Below are 25667 nucleotides of genomic sequence, written 5' to 3' on the forward strand. Positions count from 1 at the left end.
GATTGAATAGTCACCTTAAAAGATTTTTAAAAAATGGTTCCTATAGTTGCTAGGTGTCTTGTTACTTCAGAAATAAAGGCTTCATACTGAGAAACTGAAGGACACTTTTCTCTCTGCATTTAGTTGGAAAGTAGAAAGAAGAAAGAAAATATAAGAAAAGCTTAAAAAGATAAGAGAGATATTAATTACAGAACAGTCACTGTAAGTATAGCATGCACTAGATATTTCTATGGGAATGCAAGTGTGAGAGGAAATCAGACAACTTTTCTTTGAGTGGCTCTTCACAGAATAGGCACTTAGTTTATTTTTTATCAATTATCAAGAAAATTGTGGGGAGTTGTATTCCTACCATACAAGACTTCACCACTATTCACCAGTAAAATTAAATTTAAAATTTAAAAATAATTTTTTTTAAAGTTTGTCCCCTGCACTGATAGGCAAAAACCTTTGGCAACTAACTCATCTTGCTTTACTAAGTAAGTAGGACAGAAAGTTGATGAATGAAGCAAGCAATATTTACATCTGTTAATGCAAAGTGCACTCATTCTCATATTTAATTTGGTTAGTTTGTACAAATGAGAATAATCTCATTCACATTTTAAGCAGTAAACTCACCACTTGGCCCACATGTCATGTAGTGGGCAATAGAATTAGGAGCTTTGTTGCTCCTTAGACCTGCTTTTTGAATTTCTGCTTTCTTGTACTTTGTCCACATCTGCAGGAGAAAAGCAGTTCATGTTATTTAGTCAAAAGTTAAACACCACAATTCATGAAGATGAGAACCTAAAGCATTCTTATTGGCATAGGGCAAGAAGAAGAAATCTGTAACTACTGTATGGGGAATTAACTAATTAATCAACTTATTGTACCAGGGATTGAACCCAGAGATATTCTACCTCTAAGCTACATTCCCAGCACTATTTTTTATTTTGAAACAGGGTCTAAGTTGCAGAGGGCCTAAGTAGCTGAGGCTGGCCACTAACTGTGCTGCTCCTGTCTCAACCTTCCAAGTACTGGGATTACAAGCATGTGCCATCACGCCCATCTTGGGGAATTTATTTATTTATTTATTTATTTATTTATTTATTTATATAAATTTTTTAATTTTTTAGTGGCACTGGGGGTGGAACCCAGGGGCTTTCTACCTCTGGGCTATACTCCCAGACCTATTTTATACTTTATTTGGAAACAGGGTCTCACTAAGTTGCTGAGAGCCTCACTAAGTAGCTGAGGCTGGCTTTGAACCTGTGTGATCCTCCTGTCTCAGCCTCCCAAGCGTGGGGATTACAAGCGTGCGCCACCACGCCTGGCTTATTTATTTACTTTTATTGATTTTTTTGGTGGTACTGAGGTTCCTGGAAGCCCTTCTACCTCCGGGCTACACTCCCAGACCTATTTTTTTATTTGGAAACAGGGTCTCTTAAGCCAGAGAGGCTGGCTCCAAACCAGCGGGATCCTCCTGTCTCCGCCTCCCAAGCGCGGGGATTACAAGCGTGCGCCACCATGCCTGGCCTTGGGGAATTTATTAATCTGATACTTTTTTTTTTTTTTTTTTTTTTGCAGTTACTGAGGTTGGAACCCAAGGATATTCTATCTCCAAGTTACACCCCCAGCCCTATTTTTTTATTCTTTATTTTGAAACAGGGTTTCACTGAGTTGCAAGGGGCCTGAGGTTGTTTGTGAATCATAACCTCCTGTCTCGGCCTCCCAAATGCTGGGATTACAAGCATGTACCACCATGCCCAGCTCTGATAGATACTTAAAGACTGTTCTTTATATTTTAAAACAAAATAACATTATGGAAGTCAGAACTACCTTTAAACACCTTTGTTTGTGTGTGGTACTGGATATTGAACCCAGGGGCATTCTGCTTGTGAGCTACACCTCCAGCCCTATTTTACTTTTTATTCATTCATTCATTTATACATTCATTCATTTGTGGGTACTGGGGATGGGCATTCTACCTCTGAGCTATTCCCCTGCCCTATTTTGTATTCTTTATTTGGAAACAGAGTCTCACTGAGTTGCAAAGGGCCTCACTAAGTATCCTCCTGTCTCAGCCTCCCAAATACTGGGATTACATGTGCCACCACGCCCAGCTACTTATTTATTTGTGGTGCTGGGGATTGAACCTAGGGACATTCCACCTCTGAGCTATACTCCCAGCCCTATTTTTTCTTTATTTTTTTAGAAACAGGGTCTCACTAAATTGCAGAGGGCCTCACTAAGTAGCTGAGGCTGGCCAGGAAACTGCCTTCCTCCTGTTTTTTCCAAGTAGGGATTACAAACATACATTACCATACCCAGTTCTTTTTATTTTGAAACAGGGTCTCACTAAGTTGTGGAGGGCCTAACTTGCTGAGGCTGGCTGCAAACCTATGATCCTCCTCTGAGCCTCCCAAGAAATGGGATTACAAACTTATACCACCAAACCCTGGCTGTAAAATAATCTTTGACTCAATATGGAAAATAAATAATAAATTGGGCAGGGTGGTGCACACCTGTAATCCCAATATTGGGAGGCTGAGACAGGAGGATAGCAGGTTCAAGACCAGTCTTAGCAATTTAATGAGACTTGAAAGAGTATATTTAAAAGAAAAAATTTAAAAGGGGCTGGGGGAGAGAGGCTGACCTGGAATGGTGGCACATACTTGCAATCCCAGTACTTGGGAGGCTGAGGCAGGAGGATCGCAGTTCGAGGACAGCCTCGGCTAACTTGGTAAGGCCCTCCACAACTTAGTGAGACCCTGTTTCAAAATAAAGAATAAAAAAAATAGGGCTGGGGCTGGGGGCAGAGGTGCATGCTTGAAATCCCTGCACTTGGGAGGTAGAGACAGGAGGATTGCACAGGTTAGAAGCCAGCCTCACTGGCTTAAGAGACCCTGTTTCCAAATAAAAATATAAAAATAGGTCTGGGAGTGTAGCCCAGAAGTAGAAGGGCTTCCAGGAACCCCAGTGCCACCACCACCAACAAAATATGGCTGGGTATAGCTCGGAGGAAAAATGCCTTTATGTTTCACCCCCAGTACCGCAAAAAAGGGGGGGCTGGACGCTGAGGGTGGTGGCATATGCCTGTAATCCTCGTACTTGGGAAGCTGAAACAGGAAGATAGCAAGTTCAAGGCCAGCCCTGACAATTTATCAAGACCCTTGGCAATTTAGTGTGACCCTATTTCAAAATAAAAATGGGGCCAGCATGGTGGCGCATGCTTGTAATCCCAGTGCTTGGGAAGCTGAGACAGGAGGATCGCACAGGTTCGAAGCTAGCCTCGCTACTTAGTGAGGCTCTCAGCAACTCAGTGAGACAGTTTCCAAATAAAGTATAAAACAGGTCTGGGAATATAGCCCAGAGGTAAAAAAGAAGCCCCAGGATTCTACCCTCAGTACCACAAAATATAAAATTTAAAAAATGGGGGTGTAGCTCTGAAGTAATAATACCCCCAGGGCTCAATCCCCAGTACCAAAAAGTGAGGAGGGTGTGAATGTATCTTGGAGGTAGAATGCTCGAATTTAATTCCCAATATCACAAAACAACAAAAAGCTATTATATTTGGCCCTCATCTAATCTTTTTTTTTTTAACCATTAAACTGTATCTTTTTTTTTACCATTAAACTGTATCTTTTTATAAAAAAAAGAAAAGAGAATATTAGCACCATTTTTTTTTCTTTTGCATTTTTGAGGATTGAACACAGGGGCATTTTACCTACAAGCCACACCCCTATTCCTATTTTTTATTTTTTGCGGGTCTGGGGGGTGGAACCTAGGGGCATTCGACCTCTGAGCTACACCCCATGCCCTATTTTTTATTCTTTATTTTGAAACCGGGTCTCACTGAGTTGCAGAAGGCCTCACTAAATAGCTGAGTTTGTCTGCAAACCTCAATCCTTTGGTCTCAGGCTCCCAAATACTGGGATTACAAGCATGCACCACCACGCCCGGCTTATTCTTTATTTTGAAACAGGGTCTCACTAAGTTGTGGAGGGCCTCACTAAGTAGCAGAGACTGGCTGCAAACCTCTGATTTGGTTCTCCTGTCTCAGCTTCCCAAGTATAGGGATTACAAGCATGCCTGACTACGCCAGCCTCTCCCTGTTTTATTTATTTTTAAAAATTTATTTTGTTCTCACTAAGTTAAGAGTCTTGTTACACTGCTGAGGCTGTCCTTGTACCTGTGAGTCTCCTTTCCTTGCCTCCTAAATCCTGGGATTGGAGGAATACATAATTACACCCTTCAACCAAAAATATTTGAAATGTTAGGAATGACCAGGCAAAAACTGACAGTAAAATAGAATAATGCATATGGAAAATGTTAGATGGTACTAAACTGAAAAATTTCCGATTGTGTTCATTTGATTACTTGTACCAGAAACATTTTTTAGTAATAATTATTGGGGGCGGGAGCATGGACAATGAAATAAATGGAAGGAGCCTTGTGTTAATTCAAGAAGTTAGTTTACTTTACAAAGGGCGTAAATTTTATTAAGCAAAATAATTTTTCCTTTAGTTTAATAGTAACAATAGCAACTACTCAAAAAAAAAAAGTATAAAATGACAATTCTGTCTCACTTAGAAAGTTACATTTAAGGGCATTCCTTCCAGACATAGGCTGAGTTATTACCAGTAATATTTAGGTTGAATCAAAATGGCAAAAACCTTCCAGAGACAAAGCCAAGATATACTTCTCCAGAAGTAAGTGAATCAAGGGTTACAGGTGTTTTTCTTTTGTTGTTGTTGTTTGTTTTTGTGGTACTGGGGATTGAACCTGGAGGTTATACCCCCAGACCTATTTTATTCTTTATTTTGAAACAGGGTCTAAGTTGTAGAGAGCCTCACAAAGTTGCTGAGGCTGGCCTTGAACCTATGATCCTCCAAGTACTAGGATTACAAGTATGTGCCAACATGCTCAAGTTACAGGTTTTTTTTTTTAATATTCTGAGTGTTAGTGATACAAGTTTATCTGATTTTTAAAAATATAAACACAAAATATACTCTATTTATTTATTTATTTGGTGGAACTGGGGATTGAACCCAGGGGTATTCTACCTCTAAGCTATACCCCAGACCTATTTTTTATTCTTTATTTTGAAACAGGGTCTCAATAGGTTGCAGAGGGCCTAAGTAGCCGAGGCTGGACACAAACACATTATTCTGCTGTCTCAGCCTCCCAAGTACTAGGAATACAAGTATGTACCATCATGCTAGGCTGGAAATATAAAAGTTTATGATTCTCAAGTCAGAGTTTGTAAATGTGATCTTTATCTTATATGAATTTTTTAGCTAAAGCATTTGTATTTTTAGTTTTAAAATTTTCCTGTAAAAACATACTTGTTTAAAGGTTACACTTACACATTCTATTTTTACATTTTATCATGATGTATTAATTTTTTAATTATTTTAAGGATATATATTATAGAAGTAACAATTCTCAGCACTTTGTAAACATGCTACTGTTTTTCTTTCTTTTTTTTTTGCAGTACTGGGGATTGAACCCAGGAGTATTCTACCTCTAGCTAAACCCCAGCACTATTTTTTTTTTTTAATCCTTTATTTTGAAACAGGTCCTCACTAAGTAGCCGAGGCTGGCCACAAACCTGCAATTCTTCTGTCTCAGTCTCCCAAGTAAAGTAATGGGATTAAAAGCATGCGCCACCATGCCCAGCTTGCTACCCCTTTTGAGTAGAAGTAAAAATACCAACTTTCAACATATTGAGTATGATTTAGTTTATTTCTCTTTGATTTTATATAAAAAAGGAACTGGAAAACTATTGTGTTACTGATTCCAATAAGTCATCTTGAAGGATAGTACTTAAGTTCTTGTATTTATCAGATGAAGGACAATGAAAAAATTAATACAAATGTTCCTTGTCACCATGTATATCACATTTAAGTTTGATGAGATTTTCTAGGACTACTATTAAATTTGTGAATATTAACAATGTTTTAATCTGAATAGTGTTTTATAAACATGGATATTAGTTAATATTTGCTACATCAAGTGTTAAATTACTATTTCTTTGATAATATAACAGGAATGATGGCATATAATTAAATGACACGGGAAAATGACATCTTTTACATGTTTTCTTACTAATACTGTACATATGCATTGAAGTACACATTCTAGGAGGAAAAAAGAAAGAATAGAGAATGATCTGGAAAGAGAACAGAAAAAAAGCAAATATGACTTGCAAATACCTTCTTGGTAACAAAACATGCAACTACATTAACATGCTTCTGGATATCAAAACAATATTGTTTTATCAAGTGACAAAAATGTGAAAGAAGAACACCTACTGTTGAGAGTTTTAAATGCATGCAGAAAATAAACAATGCAATTAATATTTCATGCAGGATTTGGTGTGGTTACAGGTTCATGTTTATATACATGCTATGTTGTACAACTGAAGACTATGCAACAATCTTAAAAATATAAACCTAGCCAAATGTTACTTTTCAATAGCAGCTCTTCAAGTAAGATTAGAGAAGCACAGTGTATATTAAATAACATCAATGTATTATGCAGTTTTGATCATACACAACCATACTCATACCAAACAGTTTGATTATCCTCAGAAACCAACAATGCAGCTTCTGTGTCATCAGAATAGAGGCATGTAGGAGTGATAAGATTACTGACATCTGTAGAGAACTGTGGGTTACTGTTACTAGGGTTCTGACTATAAGACAACTGTTCATTATCTTTTTGTGCAGCTTTATCCAAAGAGGCAGAAGCCTGGTCAGTTTCTCTAGTGACTGGTCTGGCAGGTAACCCAGTTATGTTACTAACTAATTCTGTGTTCAAGGATAAGAATGGCTGAGATGAATGAACCATAGTAAATGACCCTTTGCTATCTTCAGCTGATATTCCAAGTCTGTCATTAGACATACTAACAGTGGCATAAGATTGTTTTAGAAAATGTGACCTTCCCGTTCTTGAGGTTCTAGCCTGAACATACTGAGACTTGAGCCTATCTGTACCTACATCATTTTGGGTATGAAAATCTACATGTGTTGGACCATGAAGTACATAAGAGGACCACTGGTGTAAATGGTACTCACTAGATGCTGCAGTGATGTTGCTATCAGCAGTAGCCGGTGGTAAATCAACTGACACGGGCAGTCTACTGTCCTTGGTCAAAAAGTCATGGATGCTTGTCCTTCTTGTAGTTCCTTCTGCAGTAGAGATCACATTACTTGCACGAGGTAAAGTGGCATAAGGATTGCTATCTTTTGATTGTCGTGACAGAGAGGTTTCTTTTACTAATTTCGTCTTTCCATGGGTACCTGGTGTAGGTTTTCCTGCAGAACTAATGAAGTATGCATCTTCAGCCTTTCGAGGACCAGGTCTCACAAAATCAAGCTTAGTTGTCCGTCTATCATAGAAGTCCCCTGGTGTTTTTCCACTTACGGACCTAGCCAGTCCACAGCTAACTGGTTTGTCTTTGCCCAAAAAGTCAGAAGAGACAGACAAACTTTTCATTACTTCATCTAAAAGATTCTCTTGGCTTGAGGATTTTAACTGTATAAAAACAAAAATCAAAGCAAATTAGTTAATACAGTCATGTTCTGATTTTCCTGATATATTGAGCTTTATGGGATTAAAGTTGCCAGTATATCTTAACACTACATAATCTTAAAAAAGTTGTAAAGTTCAATCATAGACATTTAATTTGTGGCATTCATCTTAAATAAGGTCACCATACATAGAACTAACCTGTATTGAGGTAAGCTTGTTGCTTTCTTCCAAAAACTGTTGTAGAGTAACAACTTCACTTCCAGGAGAACCGGTTTTGATCCTGTGATGTGCTCGACTTTCTAATGTTTCAGGCATTTTGTGCTGGAGCACTGGACTTGATCTGGTCTGTCTTTTCAAGTACTGGATTGGACTGCTACCACTGCTGGACCAAGTCTCATGTTCATGAAGCAAGCTAAATTCACCACTGCTGTGGCTTTGTGGCCTGCTTTGATTATTAAGTGCACCTGCTTTTGGAGTAAATGGTATGTTGAGACTTCAATAATAGAAATGAAATTAATACTATGTAAGTAGTAACATTTGTTAAGTGGGCTCTTATTCCATGAATTGCCAATCTTATTTTCAAGCTTTATTAGAAATGATTAATAAACCATGTTACTTTTTCATCAGTCTAAAACTGCCTGCCATAGCTTTTTCCTTATTTTGTCAAATTGACAAATATTGTAAGCTGTACAGGAGGAATTTTTTTTTTTTTTTTTTTTTTTGCGGTACTGGGAATGGAACCCAGGGGCATTCTACCTCCAAGCTGCACCCCCAGTCCTATTTTTTAGTCTTTATATTTTTTGAAACAGAGTCTCACTGATTTGCAAATGGCCTGTTAAGTAGCTGAGGCTGTCCATGAACTCTGATTCCCCGGACTCTGCCTCTCCCAAATGCTGGGATTAAAAGCGTGTGCCACCATGCCCAGCTGGAAAATTTTTCTTTTACCTCCATACTCTATGCAAAAACAAAAATTCTAATTTTCCTTCTCTGATGTCCTCAGAAGTCAAATGGAGACATGATATAATGAGAAAATTCCAGTAAAAATATAAAATCAAATATTTTATTCTTTTCTTAATGAATTAATCATCTGATTATTCCTGCTTTCTACTGTTGATATAGACTTAAAAGATTCAGTTAAAGTTATGGTGTATAGAATAAAAATTAGCCATTTCTGGAATAAAACTCCTTAAAATGTATGCTTTTCCTTAAAAGTAATGATTTGTTTTAATCAGCAGCAAACTGTATGGTAAGTAAAGACAGAAAATGGCTTCCTAATTAAAGAAAGTAAAGTAGGTAATGAAAGATTTTATCTAAATTGTAACATTCTCTCTCTCTCTCTCTCTCTCTCTCTCTCTCTCTCTCTCTCTCTCTCTCTCTCTCTCTCTTATTTTTGTTTAGGGGATTGAACCTAGGGGCATTCTACCTCTGACCTACATCCCTAGCCCTTCTTTAAATTTTGAAATAGGATAATAGGATCATACTAAGTTGCTGAGGCTGGTTTCAAACTTGTCTTCCTCCTGTCTCAGCCTGCCAAGTACTAGTATTACAGGTGTGCATCACCAAGTCCTAATGGTAATGATAAAATTATAAATGAGACAATTTTTTTAAAATTTTTAGTGGTATTGGGGATGGAACCCAAGGGCAGTCTACTTCTGAGCTATACCCCCAGCCCTATTTTTTATTCTTTATTTTGAAACAGGGTCTCACTAAGTTGCAGAGGGTGTCACTAAGTAGCTGAGGCTGGCAGAGAACTGCAATCTTCCTGTCTTAGCCTCCCAAGTACTGGGATTACATGCATGCACCACCAGGCCTCCCCCACCCCCCCCCCAAAATTTTTTTTTTAGGTACTAGGGATTGAACCCAGGGGTATTTTACCTGAGCTACATCCTCAGCCCCCCCCCCTTTTTTTTCCAGAACTGGAAATTGAACTCACAGGCATTCTACCTCCAAGCTACACTTCCAGCCCTATTTTTTCTTTACTTTGAAACAGGGTCTCACTAAGTAGTGGAGTCTCACTCTCACTAAGTAGCAGAGGCTGGCTATGAACCTGTGATCCTCCTATCTCAGTCTCCCAAGAACTGGGATCACAAGTGTGTGCCACCACACCCAGCTAGACAAAATAATTTTATAATCCAAATGCAAAAGAACAAATGCATTCATTATGCAATTTGACAATTTTGGACTACAGAGAATAACTATAATAAATTGGTTAAACAATTTCAGGTTTTTTTTTTTGTGTGTGTGGTACTGGGGGTGGAACCCAGGGGCTTTCTACCTCTGGGCTATACTCCCAGACCTATTTTATATTTTTCATTTGGAAACAGGGTTTCATTAAGTTGCTGAGAGCCTCACTAAGTAGCTGAGGCTGGCTTCGAACCTGTGTGATCCTCCTGTCTCAGTCTCCCAAGCGCGGGGATTACAAGTGTGCACCACCACGTCCGGCACAATTTCAGTATTTGAAAAGGCAATATATCTTCAAGGACAAAGGTTTTAATCAAGGTTTCCATATATCTTTTATATAAAAATATTATCTTAAAATGCATAAAAATCAAGAGAAGCCAGGAGAAGTGGCCCATTACTTAACCCCAGTACCTGGGAGGCTGAGACAGGAGGATCGCCAGTTCAAGGATAGACTCAGCAACTTATTGAGACCCTGTTTCAAAATTAAAAAAAACAAAACATAAAATAGAGCTGGGCTATAGCTCAGAGGTAGAACACCCCTGGCCCCTGGGTTCAATCCTCTGCCCCCCCCCAACCCTCACATACACTCTCACTCAAAAAATTAAGGGAGAAAAATTCTTTCTTTTTTGGTGGTACTGGGGATTGAAACCAGGGGGGCATTCTACCTCTAAGCTACATCCCCAGCCCTATTTGTTATTATTTATCTTGAAACAGGGTCTCACTAAGTTGCAGAGTCTCACTGAGTTATCTGAGGCTGGCCATGAACCCATGATCCTCCTGTCTTAGCCTTCCAAGTACTGGAATTACAAGCATGTGCCACCACTCCCGGCTTTTTTTTTTTATTTTGAAATAGAGTCTAAGTTGTGAAAGACCTCACTAAATATGCTAAGGCTGGCCGTGAACCTGAGATTCTCCTATCTCAGCCTCCCAAGTACTGGTATTTCAAGTGTGCACAACCACACGCTTGACTGGAGAAAAACCTTGGATTATTTACTTAGTGATACTGGGGATGTAACCCAGGGACTTTCTGCCTCCAGGCTACACACCCAGACCTATTTTCTATTTTATTTGGAAACAGGGTCTCACTAAGTTGCTGAGAGCCTCATTAAGTAGCTGAGGCTGGCTTCGAACTTGTGTGATCCTCCTGTCTCAGCCTCCCATGTACTAGGATTCAAGCGTGCGCCACCATGCCTGGCTTGGATTACTTATATGAGGCATATGCTTATATATAGCTCCTGTAAGGCAGACAGACAGACAGACAGACAGACACACACACACACACACACACACACACACACACACACACACAATTGCTTCTCAAATTAAACAAACAAGAACAAAGCTTTGCCTTATTTTGTAGATAAACTAAGCTAATAGTATTCTAAAATGAGTAATACAAGTTTAATGTGTTTATTGTGAGAAAATAAAGGACAATCACTGAGATGTCAAAGACAAATATTACATAAGAAATTAGAATTCTGAAATATAACCATATTATTTCATCTGTGAAGATGAAAAACTGAAACCAAAATAACTGCTCCTGTTTTTACATTTGTATACATTGAAATACATCTGTATTACAATGTAAAAGGCATAAATGTTCTGAAGAACTATGTTACAAACATAGGTCATATGGATTTCACACTTTACACTCCATAAATTTCATACTACCTCCAACTTTGTTGCCCCCAACTCTGTTCTGGGGATTGAACTCAGGGAATTGTGCATACTAACCATGTGTTCGACCACTGGCCTACATTCCCAAGCTCCACCCCTACTTTTAAATACTACTAGAAATGGATGAATGTATTAATAAATTTACCTACAGCATACCTTTGACTTCATGAAGTGAAGCATTATTATTGCTATTGCTAGTGGATGTCCTGCCACTATCAAGGCTGGCTGGTCTTGAAGCTAAATGAAAAAATCAGGAGACAGTATGATAAAACTTCCAGATGGTAACACTGAATTTTACATTCTGATGACAGAATGCTTTGAGGAAAAATCATGCACACTTTCCCAGGCTGAGCATGCTTACAGAGAGGTGAATCTTATACATTAGAAAGCAAGGCATTTTCAGAAAGTTCAGTAAGATACTTTAGAACAGGACACTTCTGAAACAATAGTTACTGAGTTTCAATAAAAAAGAAAAAGTCCATATTTATATTTGAAAATGATTTCTAGATGAATATGAATACACAAACTGTTTTAGTTGAAGATAAATGTTTCCACGATCCCCCCAAAACACTGGTGGTTAAATCACTTACAACATATCAGACATGGAACTGCAGTTGCAGAGATGCCACAAAGAAGAAGAATATGAGCATCTGGACAGTTAACGTCTTGTATTTCTATCCATACAAGGGACACAGTTGTATGGTTAACACTGCGCTATGAAGCTACCTAAACTTCCTCTAACTTGTTATTCATTTCTTGCTAATCATAATTTAGTTTGGTAAGATAAGATTTTGGAAATTTAAAAATCATTGTAGAAAATTTGTTTAAGTTTAACATTTCCTTTTTTTTTTTTTTTTGCAGTACTGGGAATGGAACCCAGGGGCATTCTACCTCCAAGCAAGGGCCTAAGTAGCTGAGGCTGTCTGTGAACCACGACCCTCCTGTCTCAGCCTCCCAAATGCTGGGCTTTTTTTTTTTTTTTTTTTTTACAGTACTAGGGATTGAACCCAAGGTCATTCTACCTCTGAGCTCCACCTCCAGCTGTATTTTTTAAATTATTTATTTATGTTTGTTTATTTATTTTGTTTGTTTGTTTTTGGTGGTACTGGGGTTCCTGGAAGCCCTTCTACCTCCTGGCTACACTCCCAGACCTATTTTATATTTTTATTTGGAAACAGGGTCTCTTAAACCAGCGCGGCTGGCTTCGAACCTGCGCAATCCTCCTGTCTCTGCCTCCCAAGCGCTGGAATTACAAGTGTGCGCCACCACGCCCGGCCCTTATTATTTATTTTGAAAGAGGGTCTTACTAAGTTGCAGAGGGCTTCACTAAGTATCTGAGGCTGGCTGCAAACCTGCAGTCCTCCTGTTTCAGCCTCCCAAGTACTGAGATTACAAGAGTATGCCACCAAACCTGGCTAAATTTACCTTTACTAAAATGAGTATTTTTAAACCAATAGTAAAATGTAATTCTTAAAACTAACCTTATATACAAATGGCAACAAAATACTTTTGAGGATTGTTCAGGCATACCTTAATATATGACCTTGATTAAAATAGAGAACACAAGATGAAGCAAAAATTTTAAAAGGGACAAAGGGAATATTAGGCTTAAAGAAATGAAAGAAGTAAATATGAGATGCAAGACAGAAAACATGCTTGCTGGTGATGCCACATTCACCTATTAAATGCAAGAGTCTCAGCATTCCCATTCAGTATTTAATGTGTACTGTCTAAATAAAGTTCATTTCTTACCATGAACTCTGGATCCCGTACTAGAATCATCACTAATACCTTGTTGGCTTATGTCTTCAAAGGATGTAGTATCTACATAAGATAGCAAAATGGATATGAACATATTTTTGATAACTAAACAATTCCATTATAAAATTTTATTTATACAGAATATGGAGTCTTTTTCAATCTCATATAATACATCTTGACTTAATATATTTCATAGTCTCAGCCAGAAACTGGAACTAGGAGTAAGAAACAGAGAGCTGGCTTGCTTAGGGAAAATACCAGAAACAATGAAACAATCTTCCCTGTCACCTTGCCAAGTAAAAGCAATAACCTGAGTTGTTTTATGTAGTTCTCCATTTGAAGTTGTAGTGCTTTTACGTTCTTCTTCTTCTTTTTAAAATCTGTATTGTGTTCTTTTTTACTCTTTATCTGTTTTCTTTCTCTTTGTTAGTTCATTAGCTTTTTATTATGAAAAGAGGCCTAGAATGGGGTTTGATTATTTGTGTAATGTCACACATTTTTTGAAATAATTTGAAAATTCCCCCAAATCAAATCCAGATCATGTTTTCGTAATTGTTTCAAGTGGTTTGAAAAAGAGTACACAGGAGAAAATCAGACCAAAATTCCTGTTGTTAACAGTTACACCACAGTGCAAATAGCAGACGGCCTATACCTTTATTATTAACCAACTGCTTGGATCTGAAGCCTGAAGAGTTGACAGTTGAAAAGTTGATGGCTGTAGTAGAGAAGGCCATAGCTCCCAATTCTTTTCTCCTTTTACCAGCTGAAATATCATCAGGAACCTCCAAATTCTCAGTACTACCTGTCCATTGGCCTCCTGCTAGGACCATGGACTGCACCAGGTCATTCATGGCTGGGATGCAAATGAAAGCAAATGAATCAGCATGGTTAATGTATTTGCTCTTATTTCTATTTTATTTTATATTATAAGTGATCTGTTTTTTGTCTGTGAATTAGTGCAAATGGACATAAAAACTATAACCACAAAGTCACTTAAATTATAACATGCATTCAGCTGAATGAAATGTGGAGGCCAGAGGCTGATAAATTTCAGTAAACATGTTTACCCCACCTTCACCCCTTTCAAAGCAGAAAGGATTTACTATGTGTGCCAGCCATGTCTTTGCACAAGGATGTGCCGGAGTATAATTAGAAGCCTTCATAATGCAGTTTTGTGGTGATGAAAATGAAATGAATTGAAATGGAGAGCAATTCTTATACAGCATCATTATTGAAAATGAAAGAGAGTCCTTGGTCAGAGCAGGTTACTGAAGAAGTGATTCGTTTAACAAATCAAGTAGGTATACCACTGAATAAAAACCTGAAAGAGATGATAGCCAAAGCGACAGACATTTAATGTGATTAGTTAATTAACTATTCCATTGAAGAAAAGAAAACCTAGAATATTGTTTAAAGAATGACAAATGTTTTCAAGGGTGATAGGCCACTGTATTTATTTATTTGGGCTCATTAAGGAAACAAATGCCTAATGGTAAAGGTTTTTTTTATTTTCCTTAAGTAATTTCTTTGGGGAAAAAAATCTCTGGCATATAAAATTAATGTTTTTTTTTCCTGTTAACTTTTAAAAAGCACTGAAAATTTACAAGATTATGTATTACTAAACATATGCATGTATATGTATTAGTATACACACATATAATGCAAACTCAGTGCAAGCTTTGAAAACCTAGCTCTTCTTCTAGCTCCTGTATTAAAGGAAGACTGCACTTTGCAAAATAGGAAACTGGCACAGTCCAGAGAAAGGTTAGTGAAAAATTAGTAATGGAAGCTAGTGTAGTCATTTGAAAGAAGCTGAACTGTCATAAAGTCTTACACATGGAACGACGGTAGCAGGCCTTCATTTTGTCTTTATCCTTCGGTCTGTTCCTCAAAAAGGGCAGTCTTTTCAGTGCAACCACTTTAATGTCAGAGCATGAAGGAAAAACAGAAACAGGGAAATGAAAGAAAAAAAGGGAGAAGAACAGATGGGAGTTAAATGTTGAAATTAAGGACAGAAATGAATGTTTGAGTTTCGGCTATGTATGCTATATTAAAACTACTTTTCTTGTGCGGCTGGGTGATAATGAAATATGAAATATGTACTTTGATACTTTAAAATACTAGGAAAAGCACTGAAGACAATGATGAGGAACATACTTTGAAAGCTTGGATTGACTACAGTTCTACAAAAACAGGAACTGATTAGATTATTTATGGAAGAGCCAAGTTTTTTTCTTTTCTTTTTTTCTGTGATAATGGGGGTAGAACCCAGGCGCCCTCTACTACTGAGCTGTACCACCAGCCCTTTTTATTTTGAAACAGGGTCTCCCTAAATTGAGGAGGCTGACCTTGAACTTGCAATCCTCCTGTCTCAGCCTCCCAAATTCTGAGATTTTAGACATGGACCACCATGCTTGGGTGGAAGGACCAATTTTCCTAGTTAAGTTAAAACTTTTATTTATTTTTGTGGTACTGGGGATGGAAACCAGGGGCATGTTCTACATGTGAGCTATACCCCAGCCTTGTTTTTTTTTTTTTTTTTTTTTTTTTGCAGTACTAGGGCTTGAACCCAGAGATGTTCTATCTCTCCCAGCCAATTTTTTTATTTTTTATTTTGAAATAGGGTCTCACTGAGTTGCAAAGTGCCTCACTAAGTAGCTGAGGCTGTCCTTGAACAGCGATCCTCCTGTCTCAGCCTCTCAAATGATAGGATTACAAGCATGCACCACCACACCTAGCTAAAGTTAAACTTTTAAAATTAGACTATTGGTGAAGTTCATAGTGCAACATAACGAAAATGTACAGGCTTTTCAAGCTCTACTTTAACTTTTTAAAGACTTTATTTTGAAAACAATTAACTTAGGAAACTGTATATTTTACCACAGTATTTTAATAATCTACTCAACAAAAAGTAGGGTATTCTGAAGAAAGTTTCTTTCAAAGAAACTTCTAAAACAAAATTGCCTAAAAAACTTTCATGATTACCCTAAATTTTAATTAAAAAAAATACCAATTTGAACTGAATGAGTGCATTATTATTATTATTAAAATTATTTTATTATTATTATTTTTGTGTGTGTGTGAAACTAGGGGTTGAACCCAGGGGCATCCTACCTCTGAGTTATACCTCCAGCCTTATTTTTTATTCTTTGTTTTGAAACAGGGTCTCACTAAGTAGCTGAGGCTGGCTGAGAACCTGTGATCCTCCTGTCTCCGCCTCCCAAGTACTGGGATTACAAGCATGCACCACCTCACCTGGCCTGGAGTGCATTATTTAGCAGTACCTTAGAAATATATTTGTTTTCAAAATATTTATAAAGATGAAAAAAAAATATTTGGTTCATTTTACAGAAGATTCATTGTGAAAAAGAAGAAAAAACAGAATCTTGACAATAGCAAAGAGCATTAGTACTAAACTCTGATAAAGTCAAAAGGATAAGGAGGCATCCCAAAGCAAGCAAAAATGAGAGGAAAATGCATATAACATTTTAAAACATTTTGAAAGGCCGTTTGGGTAAATTAATTTTAAAAAAATCAAAGGAAGCCCTGTGTAAAATAATTTTATCAAGTATAAGAGTCATTAGAGTAAAAATTAAAATGGTCACTCAAGTCACTTAACCTTTTTTTTTTTTTTTTTTTTTTTGGTACTAGGGACTAAACCCAGGGTGTTTTAACTCAGCTATACTCCCAGCCCTATTTTTTTTATTCTTTGTTTTGAAACAGTCTTAGTTGCAGAAGGCCTAAGTAGATGAGGCTTGCTGCAAACCTGTGCGCTACTCCTGTCTGAGCCTCCCAAGTACTAGGATTACAAGCATGCAGTACTATACCTATTAAGTTATATTTTAGTTGAAATTTTTTTTTTTTGGGTGTGTGTGTGTGGTACTGACGACTGAAACCAGGAACATTCTATCTCTGAGCTACACCTTTAACCCTATTTTGAGAAGATTTTGCTACATTGATGAGAGTCTCACCACTTGCTGAAGCTGTTCTCAAGCTTGTGATCCCTCTGTCTCAACTTCTCAAGTACTTAGTTAAGGTTTAATATAAAAAATTATGATACCTTTTTGAAATGTTACTCAGGAGTTAGAAAACAACTTGCGTAAATACTTAAAATTATATATATATATATATATATATATATATATGTATATATACATACACACACATATATATATTCTGCTCTTTCTCAGGGTTTGTCATCATCTTATAAAGATCTTTTGATAAACTGAGAGATATATATTAATGAAAGTGTAATAGGCATATCATTTTTTACCTTGTTGGACTTCTATAAAGAAAAGTCATGATTCATTTAAACTTTTAATTTGACCTATTTCTCATCAAACTTAGTAAACACAGCTGTTTTCAATGATTAAAAAGAAATGAATGGAAAGCAACATAAAAATGAACACTTAGCTAATAACAAAGCTGAGTGGTTGCAGTATGCATGCACATATTGTCTTGTTTAGATCCTTCTTTCCCTTTTTCTGTTTCCTACTGTTCTCCAGACTGCTTTACAACAGACACTCTTCCAAAGTAGACAACTTTTAGAAAGATTTTTAAAAATTTCGAGGAATGGAATGTGATTCTTCTTATGGCAATCAGTTTGGAGATATACAATGTTCTTTTACAAAAGCATACTTAAATTAAGAGAACATTAGCCAGGCATGCTGGTACACACTTGTAATCTCAGTAGTTGGGAGGCTGAGACAGGAGGATCAGGGTTCATGGCCAGCCTCAGCTACTTAGTGAAGCCCTCCACAACTTAGGGAGACCCTGTTTTTAAAATAAAGAATAAAAATAAGGCTAGAGGTATAACTCAGAGGTAGGATGCCCCTGGGTTCAATTCCCAGTACAAATAAATAAATAAATAAATAAATAAATAAATAAATAAAGTTAAAATAAACACAAAACCTAACTACTAATGTTCTTTTTTTTTGTGGTCCTAGGGAGAGTGTGAAACTGTGGCAGTCCCCCAATACCACAAATTATGCAGTCAAGTTTCCCACATTTGGGGAAATTGTAGGGATCAGCATATCCAGAGTGCAATGGATACGTCTTGCCCTGGGAAAACCACACAAACTTACTCTATTTCTTTCTTTCTTTCTTTTTTTTTTTTTTTTTGGTGGTGCTGAGGATGGAACCCTACACTTTCTACCTTCAGGCTACACTACCAGACCTATTCTCTATTTAATTTCGAAACAAGGTCTCACTAAGTAGCTGAGGTTGGCTTTGAACCTGTGCAATCCTCTTGTCTCAGCCTCCCAAGTACTGGGATTACAAGCGTGTGCCACCACGCCCGGCTTAATCTATTTCATTTAAATAAAAAAATTTTTTTTTTGGCCAGGAGTGGTGGCACACGCTTGTAATCCCCGCGCTTGGAAGGCAGAGACAGGAGGATCTCGCAGGTTTGAAGCCAGCCGTGCGCACTGGCTTAGGAGACCCGGTTTCCAAATAAAAATGTAAAAATAGGTCTGGGAGTGTAGCCCGGAGGTTAGAAGGGCTTCCAGGAACCCCAGTACCACCAAAAAAAAAAAAAAAAAAAAAAAATTATTTTTTTCATTTATGGTACTAGGGATGGAACTCAGGGGCCTTCTACCTCTGGGCTATACCTCTGATCTACTGTATATTTTATTTGGAAACAGGGTCTCACTAAGTTGCTGAGGACCTCACTAAGTAGCTGAGGGTGGCTTCAAACCTGTGTGATCCTTCTGTTGCAGTCTCCCAGGTAATTGGATTATAAGCATGCACCAACATGCCCAGCCTAAATTAAAATTTTACCAAGCATCCCTTAATAATTTTCTTAAGCCTCATTTACTTTTTTTTTTTTTTTTTTGGTGTGGTACTTAGGATGGAACCCAGGCTTCTACCTCCAGGGTACACCACCAGAAGTATTTTATTTTTTGTGGTACTAAGGATTGAACCCAGGGACATTCTACCTCTGAGTTACACCTCTGGCCCTATTTTTTATTCATTCTGAAATAAGGTCTCACCAAATTACAGAGGGCTTCACTAAATAGCTGAGGCTGTCTGTAATCTGTGATCCTACTATCTCAGCCTCCCAAGTACCGGGATTACAAGTGTGCATCAACACACCTGACTTATTTTTTTAAACAGGGTCTCACTGTTTCTGAGAGCCTCACTAAGTTGCTGAGGCTGGCTTCAAACCTGCAATCCTCTTGTCTCAGCCTCTAAAGTACTGGGATTATAAGTATGTGTCACCAGACCCAGAAGCTTCAGCTATTTGTAAACAATAATGCCTCTTCAAATTTATACATATTTTTCTTTGCTTCCTCAATGTGATAACTTTATTTCAATGTGATTCCAAAGTATATAAGCAAAACCCTCACTATAAAATGCCTTATTTTGACTGTTATAAATATTTATGAAATAAAGTCTTACTTTTATTTCTTATTTGCTTTTCATAATCACCTTGTGAAGTATAAAGCGAAGGTTAAAGGCCTGTCCATGTTAACAGAACTTTCAAGGGTAAAAGCATTCTGGCCCTTATTTCAATGTTCTTTTACAATATTTTATCTCTCCAGCCAAATGATGGTTTTTCTGAGTATAGTATATCTCAGAAAGTCATAAAGTTGGGCACTATTACAGTATGAAATTAATCTTATATAGAATTAGAAAGAAATGCTATTTATCAAACTATTCTCCCAAAGGTTTGTTGAAGTTTTTTTTTTTTTTTTTAATTGTTAGAAAGAATTCTAAATCAGCAAACACTCACTGCTACTCTTCTTGGTCCCCAGGGTTTGGCCATCTTCTAAGGAATTTGACCCTACTGAAGAACTATCTTGACTATCTTGATGGGGCAGCTGAAGAAATCCTTCACTGGAGTCTGAGCGAGTAGGTGTTAATGTTAGAGATTTCTGACGTTCTCGATTAATATCTTTCTTGGACTTTATCAATTTTCTCATTTTTAGGGTAATCCAGTTGCCTCTTCTAAAAGAATTTAAAAAAATCTTAGTTTAAAATTTAATACATAAGTCCTTCAAAAAATTAGAAGTCTTCAAAATACTAGAAATAATAAAACCTTATTCAAAATAAAAATTTATAAAATTTGATTAACATTACCTTCTAGGAGGGGATGGGTCATAAAATTTGTATTGATCCATAATTTTCTCTTCTAATTTCTCCTTTTGTCTTCTTAACTCATTTAACTTGTCACTATAAAAATAAAAATTACACTTTACAATATGCACCATATTTTGTAGAGCTATGAATGATATTATTTTGTGACTATGATCTTCTTCCCAAAACAAATAATACCATAACTGACAACTAAGAGTTAGGAATTAATAGTAAGATTGATTTCCCCATCTCTTTCTATCCCTCCATCCCTTTCTCCCTTTTATTTTGTGTGTGTTCATTGGTGTTATTGTGGAGCTATATTCCCAGCCTTATTATTTTTTTAGTTTAAAACAGGGTCTCAAGCTGGGTGTGGTGGTGCACAATTGTAATCCCGGTACTAGGAAGCTGAAAGAGGGGGATTGTAGGTTCATGACCAGCTACTTAATTAGGCACTCTGCAATTTAGTGGGACCCTATTTCAAAATAAAGAATAAAAAATAGGGTTGGCAGTGCAGCTCGGAGGTAAAGTGCCCCCCCTGGGTTCATCCCCAGTAGGACAATAAAATAAAATAAAATAAAGAAGAAAAAAAATAAAGCTGGGTGTGGTGGCTCAAGCCTGTAATCCCAGCATTTGGGAGACTGAGACAGGAAAACCACAGTTCATGGGTAACCTCAGCTTCTTAGTAAGGTCCTTTGCAATCAAGTAAGGTCCTGTTTCAGAATAAAGAATCCTGTTTCAGAATAAAGAATAAACATAGGGCTGGGGTGTAGCTCGGAGGCAGAATGCCCTGGGTTCAATCCCTGGTACCACACACACACAAAACAAACAAAACAAAACAAAACAAAAACAGGGTCTCTGAGCTGCTGAGGCTAGCTTTCAACATAGGATCTCCTGTCTCATTCTAAGTACTAGATTAACAGGAATGCACCACCACCTAGTTTCTTCTTTTAATTTGCACCTTACTTAAATAGAGGGATGTAGGATGTAAAGTTTTAATTCTTCAATAAGATTTTTTTTTTGGTGGTACCTTGGATGGATGATTCATTCATTCATTCATTCATTCATTCATTCATTCAGTGATACTGGGGATGGAACCCAGGGGCTTTCTACCTCTGGGCTACACCCCCAGACCAATTTTATATTTTATTTGGAGACAGGGTCTCACTAAGTAGCTGAGGCTAGCTTTGAACTTGTGAGATCCTCCTGTCTCAGCCTTGCAAGTGCTGGGATTACAAGCGTGCGCCACCACACCTGCCTTTCAATAAGATTTCTTTGAAGGAGATTTTTCATATTATAATCTTGCCATATAAAGAAATTTTCTCAACATCTTTTTATGGCTACAGACAAATGTTATATCAACATTAACTATTTCCATACTCTTAAATCGTTAGTTTCTAAAATTAATTTTCTAATAAAAGGATGACTTATAATTTATATAAACAAAAACCAAAAATAATGGATATTTAGTTTGCTTATGATTATAGATATTAATAATCTTTTTTTTTTTGGCAGGGGAGAAACTGGGGATTGAACCCAGGGACATTATACCTCTGAGCTAAACTCCAAGCTCTACATTTTATTCTTTATTTTCAAACAGGGTCTAAGTAGCTGAAGCTGGCCTTGAACCTGCAATCCTCCTGTCTCAAACTCCTACATACTAGGATTGCAAGCATACACCACCATGCCTGGCTTAATAATTAATCTTGGAACCTTATCTTCATGAAAATACTTTTTCCTTCTTGGTTGAACTACTTAGAATTAATTTACTTGTATAGAACTATTTCCTGACTATTAAATGGATGAGAATGCAAGATTCATCATATCCAAGTCTCACTTTTATGTTCTTTTATTATATATGAAAACATCAAAGAAGAGCTGGGCACAGTGGCATACACCTGTAATCCCAGCTGCAGATTACAGAATTCTAAGGCAGGAGGATAACAAGCTGGAGGCCAGTCTGGTCATCCTCGTGAGATCCTGTCTCAAGAATAAAAAAGTCTAGGGATGGAGCTCAGTGGTGGAATACTTGCCCAGCAGGTGAGAGACCTTGGGTTTAATCCCCAGAACAAGAAGAAGAAAAAAGGAAAGAAAGAGGGGGGGGAGGGAGGGAGAAAGGGAGGGAGAGAGAGAGAGAAAAGAAGAAGAAGGAGGAGGAGGAGCAGCAGCAGCAGCGAGGTGGAAGATAGAGAGGGAAAGAAACAAACAGGAAGGAAAAGATAAAAAACAATCAGCCGGGCGTGGTGGCGCACGCTTGTAATCCCCGCGCTTGGGAGGCAGAGACAGGAGGATCGTGCACGTTCGAAGCCAGCCGAGTGTGTTGGCTTAGGAGACCCTGTTTCCAAATAAAAATGTAAAAATAGGTCTGGGAGTGTACCCCGGAGGTAGAAGGGCTTCCAGGAACCCCAGTTCTACCAAAAAGAAATAAAACAAACAAACAAACAAAAACCTAACTTGGGAAACTGAGACAGGAGGATAGTAGGTTCAAGAGCAGCCTGACCAAGTAATGAGATTCATCACACTAGAGAGGCTCTATTTCAACATAAAATAAAATAGGGCTGGGAGTTTAACTCAGGTGTAAAATGTCCCTGTGTTCCATCCCCAGCACCCCCCCCCCCACACACACAATAACTCTGTAATATCATTTACCAATCACTGACAATGAGGAAGGTCTAAGGGATATATAAAGATAAATAATATGTAACTGTTTATACTACACTGTTAAAGGAATATAAAACTATTTATTGACCACTGTTCATCAGTATTTACAATAAACAATACACAGTTGGATAACATTCTGATTACTATAAAGTTCTTTCTTTCTCTCTTTCTCTCTCTCTCCTTCCTTCCTTCCTTTCTCTTTCCTTCCTTCCTTCCTTCCTTCCTTCCTTCCTTCCTTCCTTCCTTCCGTACTGGTGCTGGAACCCAGGGGCATTCTACCTCTGAGCTACACCCCCAGCCCTATTTTTTTGTCTTTTTATTTTTGAAACAGGGTCTCACTGAGTTGCGAAGGGCCTTGCTAAATATCTAAGGCTGTCCACAAACCACGATCCTCTGGTCTCTGCCTCCCCAATGCTGGGATTACAAGCATGTGCCACCATGCCCAGCATAAAGTTATTTCTTGATTTGTATTGAACTAATAACCCAAAGACTGAAAAGAATGAATCTACATGTTAAGAATTTAAGTAAATTTACTGTGTATTGTTTATTAAAAAAGGTTTGAATTTGTGCAAGTAAATTTCCAACCGCTAGCAAAACCAAAATTTGTAATTAAATCATTGTGAGGTATGATCTTTTACACATTTATATCTTTCGCTACCTTTCTATTCTATCTCATGACTGAATGATGTTAAATCATTGTTGGCAACTGATATCAACAAAGATAATCATAATTTTTAATAACCAAAGGCAGGGGAGACGTTTTAGTTATCAATAAATATTTTATGGTGTGAATTAAAAAAAAAGAATTGAGTTGGAGTAAAGAAAATACTCACCCTTTTATGCCAATAGGTCCTAAATTGCCCATATCTCTAAAAATCTGGTTAAGTTCCCATGAACCAAGTCTTAGACATTACAAAAATCATGACCTTTCAGATTTTAACTTTGTGTGTTGTGTGTGTGTGTGACACACTGAAAAAAACCCAGAGGCATTCTATCTCTAAGCTATACTCCCAGCCCTAATTTTATTCTTTATTTTGAAAAAGGGTCTCACTAAATTGAGGAGAGCCTAACTAAGTAGCTGAGGCTGGCCAAGAACCTGTAATCCTCTTGTCTCAGTCTCCCAAGTACAAGCATTACAAGCATGAACCAACATGCCAAGCTCTAGATTTCAACTTTAAAATTTTTTTTTCCTGTGATACTAGGACTCAAACCCAGGTGCAATCTACCACTGAAAGTACCCATAACTTTTTATTTTGAAACAGGGTCTCACTAAGCCACTGTGCAATGGCCTTGAATCTATAACCATCCATTTATAAAGGATTATTATAATTCAAAGTAGTCTCAGTAACAAAATAAAAGTATTGTGCAAGTACAACAGGAACCTATAAACATTTCCATCTTGGATGGCCAAAGAAATACTCAAAAGAAAAAGTCCATATTCCATAGGCTGTAATTAAGCTTGAATGTAGTCAGAGGGAAAATTGAGGAAGTCTTAGATTTATGATTCTGCTCAACAAGAAATGAGATGTATTGAGTCTCAGTACAAGTTGATATGATATTTTTGCTTAAAGTACATTAACCAAATAGTGAAACATAAAAGGCCTAGAGGTAAACAAAGCATTCAGGAGGCTAATGGAGTAGTCTAGGGTTTTACTAAACTTCTTACTAGAAGCCTGAACTAGGGTAGTGGGAAGTGAGAGAAACTGATTAGAGTCTATAGAAGCTTTGTGAATAATGTTGTCAACAGTTAAAACACTGAGCCTCAAGCCTATGGAAGTCTTGACAGTTGAAAATGTTATGACTATAATAAAGAAGTACAAGCTGGGCGTGGTGGTGCACACTTGTAATCCCAGCATTCGGGTGGCTGAGACCGGAGGATCACGGTTTGCCGGCAGAGGGTATAGCTCAAAGGTAGAATGCTCCTGGGGTTCCATCCCCAGACCCGAAAAAAAAAAAAAAAAAAAAAAAAAAGAACATAACTCCCAACTCTAGTATCCATTATTGTTGAAATATCATTAGGAACTTCTAATTTCTCAGTACTACCTGTTTACTGTCACTCCTACCAGAATCAAGTAATAAACATTAGACTAGAAATGTCTGACATATAAGATGGGTATTTATAACCTATATTCACTAAGTCAGAATATATAATAATATCTGGAAGTCAACTATATAGACACAATCACTGAAACCCTAGAAAGGAATATGTTGCCAAGGGCCAGAATACTAAGACAACAAACCTGTGGATAATTGTTAGATGAATTAAGTTCTTACTTCAGAAGCTGCACCCCTCCCCCATGAGCTGAGTTTCCCAAGAAACTGACCCTGACCAGATAAGCTACTACCCACCTCCTACCGGACCTGGTTAGTTACCTGGGAGACCTGCCCTCTCCTGGTGCCCCTTGGCCAATAAGAGAAAGGGACATTCCCCACTGACCCCAGGTCAATTACCTGGCCACATGACCCCCTCCCATGGGACCTTAGCCAATTAGTTCAAAGGGCATTTCTTCTAGCTTATTTGCCCCAACACATAACCCCAAGCCCCTATATAACACTGACCCCAGCACACGCTCACTCTCTCTCCTTTGTTCCCTTTAGCTGCAACAACTCCTTCCCAATAAATCTCTTGGCTATAAGGCAGTGTCCGGTGTGGTCAAACTTTGTCCTTTCAATAATGCCTCTACTTGCCGGGCATGGTGGCACACGCTTGTAATCCCCGCGCTTGGGAGGTGGGGACAGGAGGATCATGCAGGTTTGAAGCCAGCCTTGCTGGCTTAAGAGACCCTCTTTCCAAATAA

The 25667-nt window shown here is 37.7% G+C and overlaps 1 protein-coding gene across 5 annotated transcripts in view; it reads right to left on the reverse strand.

Moving 5' to 3' along the window:
* Window positions 1–650: 650 nt before the first annotated feature.
* The window catches only part of CCDC88A (coiled-coil domain containing 88A), a gene marked incomplete at both ends in the record, with an annotated part of 155010 nt that continues 129993 nt past the window's right edge, over window positions 651–25667 (reverse strand). For 2 of the 5 annotated variants that reach the window (XM_080712082.1, XM_080712081.1), the window contains 9 exons: window positions 651–715; window positions 7059–7518; window positions 7714–7982; window positions 11530–11610; window positions 13126–13197; window positions 13787–13987; window positions 14969–15052; window positions 19868–20082; window positions 20215–20307. In XM_080712082.1, coding sequence (XP_080568208.1) covers window positions 651–715; window positions 7059–7518; window positions 7714–7982; window positions 11530–11610; window positions 13126–13197; window positions 13787–13987; window positions 14969–15052; window positions 19868–20082; window positions 20215–20307 — 1540 coding nt within the window. Of the gene's footprint in view, window positions 716–6528; window positions 7519–7713; window positions 7983–11529; window positions 11611–13125; window positions 13198–13786; window positions 13988–14968; window positions 15053–19867; window positions 20083–20214; window positions 20308–25667 lie in introns of those variants that run through there. The other 3 variants (XM_080712084.1, XM_080712083.1, XM_080712080.1) reach the window with 3 other exon arrangements.

The sequence above is a fragment of the Muscardinus avellanarius genome (assembly GCF_963383645.1).
Source record: "Muscardinus avellanarius genome assembly, chromosome: 15".
NCBI lineage: Eukaryota > Metazoa > Chordata > Mammalia > Rodentia > Gliridae > Muscardinus > Muscardinus avellanarius.